A 20,542-nucleotide genomic window follows, 5' to 3' on the forward strand; every position below is an offset into this window, starting at 1 on the left:
ATTTGTTTGCTCCCAATAGCCTCCATATGCCATATTTGGTTTCATTTACTTGATTAATTCTTGAGTTGTGAAGAATCATGTGTTTCATTTATATGGGACCCCTTTGAGGATGTCCACATTCCACGTGCACACCAAAATCGTCATTTTGGACCCCCCGTCCCTCCTCGTGGGCAAGCGTGAACATTTTCCAAATCCCTTCCTCTCCTCCGCTTTGTCCACGTGGACATTTTTTTGCCTTTCTCCTAGTTTTTAACAACGAAAAGTCAAAGTAATTATACTTTGATTCTATTTCGTGATTGGAATCAACCCAAAATCACCTTAGAGAGCCGAGAAATGCACTAAATAAACAGAAACGGGAAAGCAAACGCCCCTATAATCCAGAAGAAACCGCAAGAAATATAATTACAAATTTTGGCCCCTTTTGCAGAAGACGAGGCGAGCGGCGAGTTACTCGTCTGACCAATTTTGGTATTGCAGATTTCAAGTCGGCTGGATTTTGGATGAATAGCTCGTCTGTCACCAGCGAAGTTTTACTCGTGTTCCCTAACATAACGTTTTGCTCGCCTCGTTTTTTTTGTAATAGGGGCCTATGCTTTGAATTTATATCCGAAATAGTTATAAACTGCTCGAAAAAAAATAACCAAAAACAAAACGGATTCAATATCTATAAATAATTATATCTAAATAAGCCCAATAAACGAAAATTACTCTTAAAAACAGTTGAGACCAAAAACGGAAATAATAATGAAGAGTAAAATGTACATGTAATTAACAAATGGTAGTCGTCTGTCATTTTCAAAATTTTCATACATCTTATCACACGCATAGGAACAAACCAAAAAAATATGGCTTCAAAGCATGAAAATGAAATCATCTCGAACATATATCCAACTTTTAGAAGTCAGAACGGTCAGATATTTTCTGAAAATTCAGCCAAAGTGCCTAAAAACGTAAACCAGCGGAGAGGCCCCAACAGAAATTAAGTCCAAATTAAAAATAAAACTGTTAGAATGAGCAGAGAAGCGCCTCTAAAACAAGGAAAACAGCTGAAAAATTGATTTCAGATTTGCATCTAATAATTTGAAAGAGCAGCTATGAACCAGAAAAAACACCAAACTCAAGAAAAAACTATATCAAGTTCATTTCAAGATGCATAAAAACTCTAGTAAATGTGGTTTGAAGCATCTGAAAGCACTTCTTTCAAATATAAAAGATGATTACTGAATTTAGTTCAAAATCATTAAAAAACGTCACTAATGTCTCAAAAAAGTCAACACTGAAAATAATAGTTTATGACGCTTTATTAAGACAGAAATGATTAAAATAAAATAGACCTTAAATTAAACAAAAAGTGCTGAAAAATGTTTCGCAGGTAAAGAAGAAACAGAAGCAAAAATATTTTCTAAAACTATGTGTAAAAAGCCTTAAGAAAACGGATAAAGCATATTAGGTATTCCAAACTGTCTTAAAATGCTTTGGAACGCTCCTGAAATGCAAAAAAATAAACTTAGAAAATGATCCTCAATTTCGTTCAAATTACTAAATTAATTTTATGGAAAGAAAAAGGTAAAAAAAAAAAGATTTAAATTCAGTCAATTGGATGAAGAATAGAAGCGTTCTGAAAGAAAAGAGGAAGACCGAAAATGATTCCACATTTAACGAAGGTGGATTGATTGATGGATCAGACTGAAGACAAAATTTATTCCAAACTGAGCTTAGTTGAAAGTGTCTTCTGCTAGCAAAAGACATCTTAGAAGCCAAATTTTCACAAATACAACTGACGACTCCACTACCAGAACAGCTGTAGATTTTTTTTATCGCAAGCCATTTTTTTTTTGGCAGATTTCTATTTTTTTGGAAAAATTTTGTGTCCAAGTGGACATTACCTTAAGACCCCCCCCCCCCCCTCCCACTAGTTTTATTTTCTGACCTCAAAGGTGGCCTATGCCACCGGATGTAGGAAATATTCTTGAGTTCCGGCAGGCATGTCAAACATGCTTATTTTTGGACGGATTTGGTAATGGGTTACCTGATAAAAATGCTTATTTGCATCATTGGTATAGTTCATCAAGATCCGGAATCGGCCAAGAACTCACCGAGAAATGGCTATTTTTTATCCGGAAGTCCTCAGAGGAACCTGCAGAAGGGGACATTTACATTTTTGCATCAAATATAGCGTGTGACACTTCTATCTTAGTAGTGGAAGAATTATATTTTCACTATCCCCTGTATTTATCACCCCTGAAAACATCCAGATATCAAATTTGGTTGTATTTGCTTGATTGATTCTCGAGTTGTGCGAAATTTGTGTTTCATTTGTATGGGACCCGTCTCTTCCAGGAGAAAAAGGGGGTGTCGAACCAACATGGAAATATTTTTTGGTTTTAAAAACATTAACATTCCAAATTTGGTTCCATTTACTTGATTAGTTTGTCGGGATGTGAAGAAATTTGGGTTTCATTTATCCCTTACGAAAGCGGGAGGAGTGTCGGACCACTTTGGACATATTAGTTACCCCTAAAAATATTCGCATGTCAAATTTGATTGGGATCTTTCTTTTCCTCGTCTCGAACTATCTTAGTAACCTTTCTCAGCCCCTAAAACCCCTATATACAGAATTTCGCGTGGAGGTGTTTTATAAAATTTTTAAAACAAAAGAAAAAAAAAAAACAACATCATCTAAAGAAATTGCAGAAGCTAGAAAATTGAGAGGGTACCTAAACCTGCTCTCTGGTCCGAACCGGCGACTTCAAGTACTTGAACGTTTTATAGCAGCTGCGCCTAGACATTATACCAAGCATCGCATCTGAATCCTAACACTATCCACAACAAACCTTGTAGAAAAGCGTAGCTCTTGTAGAAGGCACATTTGGTGGTATTAAGTTTTCCACATCGATACTTCTACATCGCTCCGAAATGCAAGTGTTTCTGGCAGAAAAGATTCCAGTTAGGCAAACAAGTTTCACTGCAAACCATCCATGCACCATTACAAAGCATCCATTAGCGCGAAATGCTACCAGCTCTGGGGTCGTTGTTTGCGGGCTATCCTGGACGAATTGCCATGTGTCATTCGTTTCCAAGGGGAATATCATTGTGTCGTGTAGGTTTCGCTTCGCTCAATGCTGTATTTATGTGTGTCTTTCGGTATTTCAACATTTCTTGCTCTAATCGGATTATTGTTCGGAACGAAATCCTTCGCTCTTTGGAAACGTCTCACTAGTGCTGGAATGTTTTCCCCCACCATGTAGGAGAAAAGCTGTTAGAGCAACATGAAGGCCTTGTTTTGTACTGGTAAAATCGTCACACCACTTGTCCCAGACTGTCGGTCCCTGAAAGGAATAGTTTTGATCCTCTTAAAGATCGCAACGTACATATTTTCACTCGATGGACCAATTTTCTAATCCGGGTGAGTGCCCTCTGGTGGTTTTAAATCTTGAACGAGAGTTGGAAGAAGCTCCCAATTCAATCATTCTTCTACCAACTAATCAATTATTCCAATGTTCCATCCATTGAATTAACCTATTTATAGAAATCGCTCTTCCTCACCCTGCTCAAACACACGTGTTTGAGCACGAGTGAGCAACATGCTGACTGCGTTCGTGAAAAGTACCGATTCGAGTGCCTTTCTTCCGGTTGGCTAACCCACCGGTCGGGAAAAAATTACCAGATCGTGCGATTTCAACGCAGGCTGCCATACGGATGCTGTACATGCCAGCGTACATACATAATTATGCTGTTTGTTGGGATTAAAAGCAACGGTGCTGCTTTGGTTTATCGCTTGGCAGCTTAGATTTGCCGCGATGGCCAGGCAACGACGCGGGCAGGATAATCCCGGCCGTAATGAACCCAATTAAAATTTATACCGTAGGGAGCTGACATGACTTACGCCGGCACGTGTCGGCATACGGTCGGAGAATGGGGATTTTCGGTGGAAGAACCGCGGTCGAAACTGTTTCCTCACTAATTAGAGTTAATTCGTAAATTATTGCACTTTCAGTGTAGTTTACCAGTGCTTATCGTGGAAGGTTCAAAATTTTGTTTTCTTTTCAAAAATTTATATTAGAATATTAGATAGCGACTGAATTGTGATTCAATTACATTTGTGAGACATAATCCGCGGTAATCCCACATGAAAATTGGATCAACAAGTAAACCGTTGAAATTTACTCCGACCCGGAATAGTTTGACGCCATAATCCTTAATCGCATCAGCCTAGCAAACACTTCCTCCTACAAACCAGGACAAGATTAGCGCTATTTGCAATTCGAAGAATTCTAAATTCATCTCAAATTTTCGTTTAGTTATTGATCCAAATTTTCCTGCACGGTTGGCTCCAACGCCGACAGACAGACTTGAACCGACTCTACTACCCGCGAGCAAGAGTTTGGCTAGCATTCGCGAACAAAAGATTCAAAGCACCGTCTATAACAAGGTACAGAATCGATATTGAAATGCTCACCCAGCCGCCGGAAAACGGGCCTCGAACTTTCCCTCCTCCCGCGTTGCCCTTTGCGTTTTCCGCTCGGTTCATTGATCTGGTTCGATGATGTTGAACAGAGTGTTCTGTTCTGTAAGCGCGGAAAATAGCTTTATCGGAAGCAGCAGATGACCCGGTTTTCGTTTTCTTTCCTCTTCCTGGACTTGCCTGCGCTCGAAGTGAAACTGGGAAACTGGAAAGTAATCTAATAGATAATAACATGTCGGAATTCTGAGCACGCCACAAAGGAGCTAGACGGGTTTTTAACTTTTTTTTTGTGCTATTCCACAATCACAGAAGGTAGCCTACGCACCAGTGGATTCGGCATCGGTTTCGTAAGAACGAACAGATAGGCTTGCAATACGTGCGTCCAATTTTCTTTTTTTGTTTCTTTGCAGCAGTGGAAAAAAGAAAGGTTTTCGAATGGAAAGGCCGATAATCGAAATGTCACATCGAATCGGACTGCTGCTGCGGAACAGATATAATCCAGACGGGCTGTCGAAATTAAATTGAATTAAAAAGTGTCATATGTTTGTGAAAAGGCGAGCCCATAATCGGGTGGCAAACGACAACGTTGCGCCCTCGCCGGAGCTTGCGCCAGAAATCGGCAGAAAATTCGCTGTTTATTTGTTATGAAAATTTCCACCACCGAAACTGAACTTCGTAGGTTCAGAGGAAGGGGAGTTCATTTCACGATCCGGTGGACGATCGTGTCGCATACTGAGTGGCATTGAACCGGCACAGATGTGGCAGCCAAATTCCATTCACGACTCGTCAAAGCTGTAAACATGGGATAAAATATTGAATCATGCGAAAAGCCCGATAGGCTGCTGCTGCCTGCTGGTGTGGTGAGTGACACAGCTGTGATGCTACACCATCATGCGCATGAGAATGGAGACAACAATTTTCTACACTTTTATCTAGCCCGACCTAGCCCCAGAAGGAACTGATTGGTATTCCCGCCATACGCCCGTCATCACCACCACCACCACCAACGAGCAAGTTTGTGTCGGAGTGATAATAGAGAGCAGTGAGCTTTCCCTTTTTTAGAAACCGAACCACATTCGGCTGAAGTATATATTGACGTCACACATAATCAATTTTCATAACTTATGCCGGCAGGGGACTGTGCAGGGGGTTGCCTTAGGTTAACTAACTAAAGTTTTCAAGAGTTTCCTTTCCGTTTGTCACGGAGCAGCAGCAAACAATGCAGATGTTGTTAGGTTATGTGCTGTTATGTGTTCAAGCTAGTTGATTCAAGCCCAAATGGTTGTCGTTATACTAAAGCTCTGCTGATAATCGAAACAGTGAACCTTTATGCTAACTTCGTTTGCTGTAGCAAGAATATAGATTGATATGTTTTTGTAATTACGTGTTTTATTACGCGTGTTACAAACGGGCTTGATAACACACCCAAAATCTTCACACAGCACTGTACATCATCCATCGTGGCCTTGATTAGTCTTGTTTGTTTCGCAGGAAAACCATTTTCGTCCATGATTTTCCGAGTAGGTCGATAGTATCTTAGGTGGCCTTGAAATCGATGAATAGGTGGTGCGTGGGGACTTGGTATTCGCGACACAGCGTAAAGATTTGGTCCGTTGTCGATCGCCCACCCACAAAACCGGCTTGATAACTTCCAACAAACCTCCCTGCTAGCGGCGGGGCCGGCGAAACACGATGTGGGAGAGCACTTTGTAAGCTGCGTTGAGAATCGTGATCGCTCGATAGTTCTCACATTCCAACTTGTCCCCCTTCTTGTATATTGGGCATATTACTTCCTCCTTCCACTCCTCCGGTAGCCGTTCTGTATCCTAGATTCTGACTATCAGCTGGTGCAGACAGGAAGCCAACCTATCCTAACCCAGTCTGATAAGCTTCACTGGGATGCCATCTTTTCCAGCTGATTTGTTGTTCTTGAGCTGCTTGATGGCATCCTTAACTTCACCTGTCGTAGGTGTCGGAATGTTTCCCGCATCCGCTGTTCTGATGAAGTCGTTCCTCCTGCCGTCTTGCTCCTCTACCTCTGCGATTCATCCGTCAAGATTCCTCCATCCTTATCCCGACACATGTCGGCTCGCGGCACAAAGCCGGCGCGGGATGCGTTCAGTTTCTCGTAGAACTTACGTGTTTCTTGCGAACGATACAGCTGCTCCATTTTCCTCACACTCCATCTCTTACAGGCGGCGCTTTTTGTCCCGGACCAAATGGGTCTGCTGTCTTCGCTTCAGTTTATATCGCATCACGTTTTGACGGGTCCCTTACTGCAGCATCAATGCCCGCGCTGCATGCTTCTCGTCTAGAATCGTCTGACACTCTTCGTCGAACCAACCGTTACGTCGATTCCTCTCAACGAACCTTATGGCACCTTCCACATTACTCCAGCAGTCCTCTAGAGGGGCTTCGATGAGTTCAGCCTCTTTCGGAAATGCTGCCTCTAGGCTTTGCACGTATTCAGTAACGACTTCGGGAAATTTAAGTCGTTCCAGGTCTTACCGTGGCGGGCGGCGGTAGCGGATGTTGTTGACAATCGAATGTCTGGCGCATTTTGATCATCAGAAGATAGCGGTCAGTATCGACGTTTGCAGCACGGTAGGTTCGGACGTCGATAATATCCGAGAAGTGCCTTCCATCAATCAAAACGTGATCGATTTGTGATTCGGTCTCTTGTGGTGATCTCCAGTTGTACCGATATGGCAGGGTATGCTGAAAGTAGGTACTACGTATGGTCATGTTCTTGGAGGCGGCGAAGTCAATTAATCGAAGGCCGTTTTCGTTAGTTAGCCGGTGAGCGCTGGACTTCCCAATAACCGGTCTAAATTCCTCCTCCTGGCCTATCTGAGCGTAAAGACCTCCGATGGTGATTTTGACGTCATGTTTTGGGCAGCTATCGTATGCACGCTCCAGCTGCGCGTGAAAGGCGTCCTTATCGTCGTCGTTACTTCCTAGATGAGGCTGTGCACCATTGTGTTCCGTTCCTAGCACGCCAAGGTCAACCTTGCGAGAGTTATTTTTGTAAGAGAGAATGTGTCTCTTCACACGCTGTGTATAGCGACTTACAATATCTATGGCTTGTGTATAGTCGACATGCTCCGTTGGTGGCGAACCTCCACCGAACGCGTTTCGTGAATGAGCTCCGTTGTGCTGAGATTGTTCTAAGAACTAATTTCATTTTTTGTCTTATGATGACTACATTTGAGTTTAAGTGGGTAACGTGTGACTGAATGAGAAAAAATTTTGAGGAAAAGTCTAAGTCACACCTTCTTCTCGCTTATTTTTCGCTTTGAGAATGTGTTCCCGAAGGCCGATTGAGCTGAAATTTTGGATGAGAACTCTTTGAGAGAAGACGAAATGTTTGAGCAAAATTTCTAAGCGAAATTCGAATGTCCATTTTTTCTCACATACTACGAGCTCGAAAATTTTCAGAGTCTCAGAAAGTTGAATTTTTTTAAAAACATTTTTTTCCGATTGAGCTGAAATTTTGCATAGAGGCTTTTTGACGTTGGATTGGAAATGGAACTGGCAAATTTTGCGTCAGATTCCAAACGATAATAACAGCATAATCATATGATGGATAACAATAACCAATATGTTGTTGGATAGATAAAATGTTGGACAAATTTGTAATCACATGCGAGTGTTCCTAGCATAGACGATGTAAAAGGACACCCACCATTTCCTTTGATGTTCTCTGTATCAATATCAAAAAAAAAAATTGACAGAGTTTCCCCGTCCCAACAGGTCAATTTTTATTTGCTTCCATGAACTTAGGCTCAATTGATGTCTCGAAGGTAAAGATCTTTCGAAAAGTGTAAAACAACCCTTTTCCTTGAACAATTTCTAAAACTGCTGTTAGAGCGTAATAGAAACTGATGTCTTGAAAGAAAACATGCTGGTGAAAGCAACAATACCGTACAGCAAATGAGGAGCAAAGTACCGCAGATCTGTCGTCGTGTATGATAGCAGCGGTACACTTGTATTCGTACATTTTAGCGGTACACTTTTATTCGTACTGCAGCGGTACTATTCGTATTGCAGCGGTTCACTTATATTCGTACATTTCTATTCGTGTGCAATCAAGGAAAACTGTAATGCTGCTGCTGATAGTGATTAAAATTTTATCTCATGAATATGATAATCATTACTCAACAAGAATTTAACATTTTAGCACTGGTTACGGTTCTTTTTATTTCATTTTATCTTAGATATCCACTAAATAATCGTGTCCGGCATAATATCGAAAGAGTAAATTCCTAAAAACACAAATTTGGAGAAGAATACGAGCCGGCGAATGCTTGTGAATTTTCTACCCGTTTACCAAGATTAATTTAGAACCCTTTTTACATTTAAACATTGTTCGATAATATTTTTTCATTTTAAATTAACAAATAATACACGTATATTAGCTTTCTTCGTTATACAGTGAATGTAATTGTTAGTAAATGAAATAAACTTGTCGAGCAAAATACAAAAATGAATCTGTTTGAACTTAACCTTCGTTTAAATTGTTGATCACTACAATTTTTTCTTTGTTGTTGTTGATAATTTCGTTTAACATATTTTCTTATGTTTCCATATTATGTTCTCCATATAATTGTTTTCAGAGTGAGATTTTATAATTTATTTTATTTAGATTTTATGATAGAGTGTTACTGGATTTGATTTTTGAGGAAATAGAGTCAACTCAAGTTTGATCCAGACGCAATACACGATATTCTTGGAGTTTTTTCAGCAACAACGATACGCTTTGCCTTGTCTAATAAATGTTGTTTGCACAAAAAAAACACTACAGACACAACATCGTTAAGTGTAAACGATATGATTTCGAGTATTGTTGAATATATTTCGAAAAAAATAAGGGGAAGCTGACATGGAAAATACGCAAAACACTGAATAAACCTCGCGTAATTTTTCAAAGCGACCTATCTAACATTGAGAGACTTTCTTTGTTTACTTTCTCTTTGAACAATAATAATGTTTTTTTTTTCATATTTCATAACACTTAATACATAGTAAGCAAGACAGTATTACTATCTCTCGATTAAGGGGAAGAAAGCTTAGAAAATATATATAATGACGACGTAATTAACGAAACAAAGTGAGAGGTGAGAGAATCTGTCACCCCACAGTTGTGGGTCAGCTACAATTATGGGTCACTTTCACGCAAATACGTCTATTCTCACGAAACTGAACAATTTTCATTAGCAGTGGTATTTTTTGTAACTCACTTGTAACCGCATTCATACGATTAAAATGATTCAATGTTGAAAATGTCACGAAAACTATAATTCTGCTCGGTGCAGTAAGTGAAGTGACCCATAATTGTAGTAATGTTACATCTTGCGGTAAACCATTGTGGGTCAGTCCATATTTTTGCTATTTTTATTACTTTTACATGATTATGCGACAAGACTGAATAAAGTAACTTATTATCAAGCTTTTATAACAATAAAATAACTTGTATTTTATTGTATTTTGTTATGTATTTTAATGATTTTATAGTCTAAATGATTTTGAATGTCAAAAGTGACCCATAATTGTGTCTTTGGCTATGTAAGTGATATTTTTCTTCCCAACCGATTCACACGCATCAACTTCAGTGAAACTAATTGTTGATCGAAAGTACACATCAGAACACAGAGATAGATAGTAAAACATTCGTAGTTGATAATTTTCCCGATTTTATATCCATTTTTGAACATTCAGACAACACGTTGACTGACCCATAATTGTAGAGGGACTGTGCGTCACGCAAGTTCCGATCAATATTTCCTCTCTATTTCTTATATAAGCGTGAGGTACCATACGCCTACTGTCTCCGTCAGCGCTCGAAAATAATACAAAAGCTTTTCAATTGAATGCGACGGGTCAAAGCGTCACTATAACCTGATAATTGTCAATTGAAAATGACTTTGTCAGGCTCTAGTCCCACGTCACCATTTCATACAACCCTAGGGCTGCCTAGAAATACCTTGTAGTCTTTCGAGAAGACGAAACTTTTGAGCACTACCTTCGATTTTTATTGCCACTCTTATGTACAGTGAGTTCAAGCTAGGGAAGTTCGTAGTCTCAAAGTTACAGAGAGCGCTTTAACAAACCGTTCGGTGTCAGAGGAGGATTTTTACACATGGGTTTATACTTGGACTTCCTTTCATATCTTTGATCCTCCCTTTACGCTAAAAAAGTTAGATCCGACAACACACAACAAGATCATTGCTTGCTCAGTAGGGTCAGTCTATAAGAAACAAAGTGATCGAACTCGACAACGAGGCGATTAGGATGGAGCCTACGTGAAGGACGCAGAGGGAATTAGACCTTAGAACCCCGATGAACCACATAAAAGAAGGAGTCACTTGCGGGGAGGTTGGACAGTCGGGTGTCGACGGCCAAAAGAGGTTAGGTGCAGAACTGAAGAGAAGGGTTGAAGGATGTGAGAAACGAAATATACATCAGCTGACGAGAACCTCACACGGCACGACAGGACCTTCCCCTTTCGATTTTTACCGTTACTCGACTCATAACGTCCACTGAGTCCATTGATGACGACCAACCTAGATTTTCAATCACTTAGTCATTCTCTTTATGAAAACTTATATCATATCGTAGTGGGGGTGGATGTAACGGTATCCCGTTTTCTCCTGCATTTTACAATAAGTCTACCATTAACATTATTTGACAGAAAAGAAGCGGTTTTCATCGGGATATTAAATCATACGGTAAAAACTAGCTCACATATTTCTGTTATGTTTGGCGGAGCATCTGCATTCTTGAATTTATGAACATGGTAGATGGAGGTCCGTACTAACGTAATTTTTAAATTTATGTATACTCTAACAAAATATGTTTATATGACGACTGAAACGGTTAGTTTAATGGGTTTATCGGCTTAATCAGTCCGTGTATACTAGCAAAAACGATTTGATTTTCCTTATTCCGACAGAGGTGAAATAATGTCACCGAAACTGTCGGAATAAGAAAAAACAAATCGTTTTTGCTAGTATACACGGACTGATTAAGCCGATAAACCCATTAATCTAACAAAATAGGACATCTGGTCGGTTTGAGGAATGAATTTGAATGGTGTTCACGGAAAAACATTCAATTTATATGGTTCATTTTGTTTTGTTCTTTCGACCTCCAGATGAACTACTTCCTTCTGCACGAGCAGTCGTGCTGTAATGTGAAATATTCACAAGTCAATAAGTTTTGCGTTAACCACGGCATTACAGGATTATCGATGGTCTTGCCACCTCAATCATAGTTTTTAATTAAAACAGAAGAAACCCATCACAAACAAACAAGCGCACACCCGTACTGCATCACACCCACACGTACACGTACACAGGAAGGCCTCTAGGGGGTGGCAAGAAAACACCACTTTGCTTTTCTCGGCGCACACTGTTGCCCGGTAATTCCGGGCCGCTGAAAACAAAGTAGAAAATCTCATAATGAGGAAAACTTTTAATTAAGTTATAAATTATTATTATTTTTATTATCCTGTGAGGAGTGGGCATTATCCACCCTCCGGCATGCGCTCGAACCTTGGAGCACGGGCTTTTATCGCAAGCCAGGCGGAAAGAAACTGGACGTGAAACCAAGAAGCAGACCCGGCGAACGTTTGCTCAAACTCAACCGGTGTACATACTTTTGTCCGCCTAGGTAGGTAGGGTTTGGAAAGTTTAGCTAGCTTTTCTCCTAGATAGCGGTAACTTGGTGGTGCACTGAAAGAATGGACAGTACAAATCAACTCGTTTGTTCTCATTTCTCTGACACGAAACGACCTTTCCTTACATGCATTGTCATAGAGCACGACAACCAGCCGGTCGGAGCACACGGTACGAAACGACGAACTGGGGGGGGGGGGGGGGGGTGGCATAACTCGATAATCATAAGGACGGTGTCTTTTTATATGAATGTTTATGGTTGACAATTCGCCGGCTTGTTGTCGGACCATTTTTGCACTTCATCTACTTGAGTGGAACTTAAGAGGGCATGTGAAAGCTGGGACATCCCGTACGAGAAGAAATAGCAATATTTTTTTATTGACCAATATGTAATATCCTTGAGGCAAAAGTATTGTGAGAAAATGAGTTGATCGATCGATATAAAAAGGTAATTATTATATTCCTCCCATTGCCATTCAACGTCACCTTGCGCGTATATACATATGTTTGCCGCTGCTGGACCTATTTTGTGTCGTGCGGTTTCGCTCTTAGTGTTGACGCATCATCAGGAACGATATCATAATCCGACCAAACGTAATAAAAACCAATTCTCGTGTGGATTATTATTGCTTCGCGTCTGTCTCTGTCCAACCATTTACGTACGTCCCCCTTCGGATGAGAATTATCATCTGATGCTGAAGCACAATATTAAAGACCCGCTGCTGGTACTCGTAAAAGCAGGAAACATCCTTCTTGCTCACCACTACAAACCAAAACTCAAGCACATGCGGCGGCGGTGGCTCCCTTGGTGGAGCGAAATATTCTCTTTTTTATTACTTTCAACCACATAAAACACGCATGACCACCACCCACTGTTACATACACATACACACGTGCACGCAAATACATAAATTATTCTCAAGCGATTTATTAATTTTAGTTTTACCCTCCAAACTGACGGCTTCTAATGTGTGTTCTCTCTCTCTCTCTCTCTCTTCTGTTCGTCTTTTTCTTCGCAGGAACAAAGCCATAAATCATACCGGCCCCTGTGTGTACTAACGTTCCGGTGGAATTATCTGCTGCACGGACTCGATCCGGCCGGTTACCATCTGGTGAACGTTCTGCTCCACACCGTCGTCTCGCTGATGTACTTCCGGTAGGTATTGCGGAATGCGTGCGCCCCTCGTACACGGGTAGAAAATATTTTCAGGTACCACCAGTATTGAAGAAAAAAAGCCCAATTTCAAATATATTATGTTTAGGGAGTACGCAGTCACTTGGTTTTATGGCATTTTATGAAGGTTTTATTTCAGCTACAATGGATTGGTATCTTTTTATAGCGGTTATAAGTAAACCATTATAAATCTAACCGATGCAGAAGCAATATTCGCCTCATGAATTATTATATGGCTTCTCAGTAAAGTTTTTTTTTCTGGTAATTCAAAACTGATCCTATTATAGTTACGTGTTCACTACCAGAGATCTTGTTATTTTTATAGCGTTCTATATAAAAAGCCCTAAGAATTTTGAATTGCTGGTTTTATAATCGCCTTTAGACTGACCACTATCATATTTAGTCAAAGTTTGAACGTTTTCTACGCATTTTTTTCAATTTAGTCTTTTCAAGCGGGTTTTGAAACGTATCCCCCGCGTAAAAAAACCTGATTGTCACACACGGCCTTCTAATTAATTGACGAAAATGGACTAAAAATAGACCTTCCCGCTTAAAAAAACACAATAGTGAAATTCCCCCTACCCTTCACCAAGTTCAATGGTTTTTGCAGAAAAAAATCCAGGTTTTTTAACAGTGGATTTGAGATTACATCTCAAGTGTGCACACCTCATGTCGATGACCTCCTGAGGTTTGATTTAAACTTTGAGGAATTGTTCATATATGGTCACTATGCAAAAACTCCGATTGGAACACCTCTCGCTCCGTGGAACCCTCCCCTTTTTTTAAAGAAAAGTGCCATTTTTATTCTTAAATTACGGCATCAAATACGTAATGTCTAAAAATAAACCGATACAATATTTGTAGGAGGCAACTAACCAAGAAATTTAAAAATAATATCGGTTTTAAGCGGCAGTGTTGCTTAAAATGATATTTTTGAATTTGAAAAGTTAATGTGCATTTTTCGGCAAATGAGTATAATTGGATTTCGAATTTGAAAATTTCATCGTGGTCCTGGGAAAATTTCACATTTAAACCCTTGTCACTCCGAGGTATTAGCTTAGCTAAGCTTAGTTCCGACTGTACATATCAATGGCTGCTACTCCATGATGGGTCCGAGCTACTCATGATGCACAATGAATCAATTGAAAGAACGACTGGGATTGGTAATTCCTTCTCACTGTGCATCATTCAATGAGCCCATTTTTTTATAGACCAACAACGGCGCCGGCCACGTCCTTACAGTCAGCTGGGGATATGGTCGGTTTCATGCAACACCCACACAACTCAAATTTTTTTTTTTTTTAAATTTTGATGTCAAACGAGGCCAAATGTGCCAGTGCCGCACGGAACCTACAATGAGGAAGGAATGTTAGAATGTAGGTTTTGCTTTGTTAGATACCGAGTATATCTCTGCATCCCTACAAAGACCACGGAAGGGAGTTTTTGTTAGTGGGGTAAGTTTCTGATCAGGATTCACTTTGATAAGTGATATAATCATGATTTAATTGGATTAATGTAATAATATAGATATGATCATGTACATATAATTTGAGGTTATTAAAAATGGATTATGAAACAACAAGAAACAATAAGAAGTTTTAGGGCATGTGAAGAAGACCTCGGCTCACTGTCTTCCATAGCTGAAACGCAGAAAACCCGAAAAAATAGTAAAAATGAATTCGGGAATATATGGAAAGTATCCGTTATATTGTGTTTCCAAAAAATGCGATAAACTTTTATGAGAATAATTCATGACATATGAATAGTTGTTGTTGTGCTCCTTTCTGTGGTTAAAAAAATAAATTTGAATACGGTATTACAACAACGTTGTAGCGCTTGCACAGATGTGTCGCTCCTTTCTACAACCATTCACCGCATAAATTCATCCAAGCATATCATCTACACGTTCACGCATCTACTTCAATCACGTACGTTATCGACAAAAGTGGAAAAATCGGACCACCGAGATACGACGATTCCCAGATCGAGCTGAACAAAAACGGCCATACTCGGCTATAGACCATTTTACGGGACGTTTCAGAACTCAATTTATGAATAAAGTTTAAACAGAAAACAAGTAACGCACGTAAAAGCAACATCAATATCAGTAAATACCGTGTATTCTACCCCATCAGTTCCTAAAACGATTTATACACGTTCGCCAGTGCATGTACGGGAAATGTTATTGACCTTCATAAGCAAACGCATAAAGAATGTATGATGAAGATCGAAGAAAGAATAGCAGGAAAAAAACGATACTGCAATCCACACATGCGGCATTTTCCTACACTTTCAGTGCGGCGTGAGCTAGGGTATGGAATTTTTTGCAGATTTAAGTGCCTCTACAGCTTGCAGCCGCCATTCACACCGAACAAACTAGTTTCAGCAAATAAAAACTGATGAAAAAACACCTTAAATGTAAACTTTTACTAAGCAGAGAATTCACACGTGCGTACGATAGTCGTGCTGCCAGAGTCTCCGTGTTTCTGAGAAAGTTTCACTTGAAAATCACTTATCATTTAGGGATATTTTGAGAAAAACTCGAATTACAACATTTTAAGAAATGAAGTATGATTTACCTATGATTTAAAGTTATATTTAGCCATTAGGAACCATTCAAATATTAAATAACGAGGAATTTGAAAATTTCCAATACCCACCCACCCCCACGTTACGCAATTTCAGATGTTTGCCACACGCACACGCAGTGTAACGTTTCGCTCAATACCCCTCTTCCCTCCCCTGAGCGCGTTATGTATTAAATGAATGATCCCTCATCGCTGTTTCGGTTTGAGACATTCTGGATGATACAATTTGAAGGAAAATAGCCAATGGAATTTAAACAATTTATAAATGTTGGCCGAAAGTGTTGCCAGTTGGTTTGATATTGATGAAATATAGTTTTTTTTATTAATTGAAATTTCTAGGCTCTAACTTAAACTTTTTTTTATTGATGAAGTTTTATCTGCGAATTCTCGTTACTGAAATAAATGTTTTTTGTTTTGATTTTAGCACAGCTTGTCATGCAATATTGCATTGATAATATATTGAACATTATTGTTCATCAAGTTTTATAGGATTAATAACACTGCCCCTAAAAAATTAACATTTGGAAACGTATTCTAGTTTTTTTATCTACTAAGTATTTCAGGAAGAAAACTAGGAAATTTTACCAAAACTGAGAAATTTGATGTTTTTACTATATCTGGTGAAAAAAAACTATATAAAAGATAAGTACCTGCAGTGTAAAACTACCTTTGCGGCCTGAAAAGCTATTCTTTAAAATTTCATATTGATCAAAAATAGTTGGTTTCAAGGGTATCCAAACAAATAACAATACTCTCGATCAAAATTTATGATTTTTCTAAATTCCACGACTAATTTCCAGAATGCCAAAAATCAAAACAGAGATAGTTCAAAGTAAATTTGACATTATTTCTTAATAATGCTATGGCTCGACTTTTACCCATAATACCTCTGAATGGTCTCATGTAAAATTTTCTCAGAAATACGATTAAATTGAAGAGTTTGACATTAGAATATCGAAATACATTAGAATATTGAAAAATAAAATTTATTTTTTCAAAAGCAAAAATAACATATCTGGCAACTCTTTCGATTAAAGCTGACGTCTTTTGGATTCCTAGGTTAATTCTTTTTCAAATGCACTCTCTAGAATATCCATTGATATAACATATCTGGAGGTACGAAGCGACATAGAAAAAAATGGTTGCCAAAAATCAAAGAAAACTAGACTTTATATTTTGCAAATCCTGTACTTGTACAAGACTTCTGTTCAGAATGCCTCGGGATGTTAAATGTTCTTCATGTAAAGGTTTCCCAGGACTATGAGAAAATTTTCAAATTTTAAATTAAAAATCTACTCATATGCCTAAAAATGTAATTTAATGTTTCAAATGCAAAACAAAACTATCTGGCAACACTGCTGATTAAAATTTATATTATTTTTAGATTGAATTCATGACTCATTTTTTACTATCGGTTTATTTTTAGTCGTCAGGTTTTTGTGACCAAAAATAAAAGAAAAAAGTTACTTATAACAACTTTGCTGAATACATCATACTAACTAATTAAAAAAAAACCCTTACATACTGTTTTCAAAACTGCATAAAGGTGATCGAAATTATTTGGACCCTAAAAAGTTGACTTTAGAGCCGTAGTGTCTTCAGCAAATTTGCTCCATTTGTTATTTTTCATTTATTAAAAATTGAAATTCTGTGATTAATTCATCTAAAAGTGAAAAACGATGTTTACTTCACTGATCATTCCATGTAAAAATTCACTCCGTCCGGAAATGTTGTGGTACCTTTTGTAAGAAACAACTTTGCCAAAGGAACCATACTTTTATCTTGAGTTTCAGCTTGAACACCACATATTCGTAGTTAGTCCTATGTGATGGGTTATCTTTATACCAAAAACGGACAATAGAGATAGACAAAATTGAAAGATCTCTATCAGCAAAAGAAATTGCACTATGCTCTTTCTTGGATATTGAAAGTGCTTTCGATAACACGACCTACTCTTCCATGGCGAATGCGATGAAGAAAAGGATGTTTAACACATGCATAGTCAACTGGATTCACACTATGCTTGCACAAAGAGAAATCTCTTTCTGAGCTGGGGAGCTCATCCATAACTGTAAGAGCTACGAAAGGATGCCCTCAAGGGGGGGTACTCTCGCCGCTGTTATGGTCTTTAGTGGTGGATGACCTTCTCAAAAGCTTAGAAGATAAAGGTTTTGAAGTTGTAGGTTTCGCAGATGACATTGTCATTGTGGTAAGGGGAAAGTTTGACAACATAGTCTCGGAAAGAATGCAACATGCCCTAAACGTAACCCATTTATGGTGCATAAAAGGAGGTTTAAACATAAACCCTTCCAAAGTTATAGTAGTACCTTTTACTAAAAGGAGAAGACTTAACCTAATGCCACTTAGGCTTAAGGAAAGTATTATCCAATCGAGCGAAAGGGTTAAATTTTTAGGATTAATCCTTGATGCGAAGCTTAACTGGAACGCGCATCTAGATGGTGCAATAAGCAAAGCGGCCAGTGCTTTCTGGTTATGTTCTAAAACGGTTGGTAGGAAGTGGGGACTAAAACCAAAAATAACAAAATGGATCTACAAGTCTATTATACTCCCGAAAATAACATACGCTTCCTTAGTCTGGTGGCCCAAAACAAAACAGGCAATAACGAGAGCAAAGCTAGCGAAGCTGCAGAGACTTGCGTGTATTGCTATAACGGGAGCAATGCGCAGCACCCCATCGAAAGCGTTGGACGCAATCCTTCACCTGCTGCCATTGCATGAATTTGTGCAACTAGAAGCGGAAAGGAGTGCTCTCCGGCTTAAACGTCTGAAAAATGTCTTACCAGGTGACCTTCTTGGCCATCTGAGTATATTGCAACACTTCAAAAGAGGGCCAGTGATGAGTATGAACGAAGACTGGATGAAACCTATGAATAACTGTGATATTTCCTACAGGGTTCATGAAACATCACGTTCCGATTGGGAGTGCGGGGCTCATATGGTTCGTCAGGGGTCAACGGTATTCTTCACGGACGGCTCAAAAATCGGTTCAAAAACGGGTGCGGGAATCTTCGGTCCTGGAGTTCAGATATCGGTGGCTATGGGTGAATGGCCAACAGTATTCCAAGCAGAGATTTACGCTATAATTGAATGTGCTAACGTTTGCTTAAAGAGAAATTACAAACATGCGAATATTTGCATTTTCTCTGATAGTCAAGCGGTGCTGAAGGCTTTATGTGCCTCCAAACGCACGTCAAAAATTGTCTGGGAGTGCGTTCTCTCTCTGCGGAGCCTGTGTCGTACGAACTCTGTCAATCTGTACTGGGTTCCAGGGCACTGCGGAATTGAAGGCAATGAAAAAGCAGACGAACTGGCCAAACAAGGTTCCACCTCCCAATTCATTGGTCCAGAACCCTTTTGTGGCATTTCAAACTGTACAACAAAAATGGAACTTAAATGCTGGGAAGAACAACGGGTGACTTCCAACTGGATGGCTGTCGGAGGATGTCACCAGTCAAAAAGGTTAATAACGCCAAACGCAAAAATTACAAGAAAGCTATTAGAGCTTGATAAGTGGGCGCTCTGTATCTACACAAAACTAATAACAGGGCACTGTCCGACTAAGTATCATCTAAAGAACATTGGTCGGGTTCAAGACGATACTTGTCGCTTTTGTAGCTTAGAAAGTGAAACCTCGGAACATCTGCTATGCAGCTGTGGTGCATTATACATGAGCAGAATCAAATTTCTCAACAAGGGTTGCTTACAACCTAGTGAAATTTGGTCTGCTAATTCTCGGAAGTTAATTGGCTTTATTAAGCACATTATACCTGGTTGGGAGCGTGCCGAGGCAACCGGTCATCACTCGATCAATAGTGGGGTGACTGGGTATCCTATATAGCACGTATGGTAAGGGGGATTTACTACAATAGTTCTAAATAATGGACGCAGTAGTCGAATTCCACAAAAAAAAAAATGTGATGGATTTGAGCTTGTGAAATGGCACAAAAAACCACGTACATGGCAACTTATGATTATTTTACAATGTACAACATATCAGTCGCTTCCGCTTTGTATAGATAGATAACGGCGCCGGTGTAAAAATGTTCACCTCTGCATCTCCACGACTACGACGGAAAGGAAGCACTGTGTCACCGAGGTAAGCGACGAATCGAACGATGTTGCGCGTGAAGTCAGCTCATTACGAAGGCGAACAATAAGTATCTCTTTTGTCAAACACCGCGAATCTATACCAGCGGCGCGCTCGAAAACCATCCACTGCTTGAAGCTTCCAAGTGTTTGGGTATTTGTCTATTATCATTTCCGAGTACCCCAAAAAACAACGCATTTTGGTAGACGCGGATGGGTAAAAGCTATACAATGCTTAGTCATTAGATTAATTACGATATTAATTGACCGATCGAAACCACGGTTTGCAACGTGTTAAATAAAACGAACGAGGGAGCAGTCTCCAGCACACACTGTTTCCAAAGCTGTAAAAACGTGATCGAAATTATTTTGACGCAAAACATCGATTTTAGAGCCGTGACGTCTTCAGCAAAGTTGTTCCATTAATTTTTCTCCATGTTATAGAAGTTGCAATACCATGATCGATCCAGTGAGAAACGAATTTTACTTTCTCATTTTGGAATATAAAAATTCTCTTTATTCAGCAAAGTTG

At 39.4% G+C, this 20,542-nt stretch overlaps 1 protein-coding gene across 1 annotated transcript in view; it reads left to right on the forward strand.

Annotated features, from left to right (window-relative positions):
- The window catches only part of LOC129720923 (protein O-mannosyl-transferase Tmtc3), a 555,673-nt gene that overhangs the window by 122,955 nt on the left and 412,176 nt on the right, over nucleotides 1-20,542 (forward strand). Inside the window, exon 3 of the mRNA XM_055672830.1 lies at nucleotides 13,161-13,297. Within this exon, the coding sequence (XP_055528805.1) occupies nucleotides 13,161-13,297 (137 nt within the window). The remainder of the gene's footprint in view (nucleotides 1-13,160; nucleotides 13,298-20,542) is intronic.

Source organism: Wyeomyia smithii, chromosome 2 (genome assembly GCF_029784165.1).
Source record: "Wyeomyia smithii strain HCP4-BCI-WySm-NY-G18 chromosome 2, ASM2978416v1, whole genome shotgun sequence".
NCBI lineage: Eukaryota > Metazoa > Arthropoda > Insecta > Diptera > Culicidae > Wyeomyia > Wyeomyia smithii.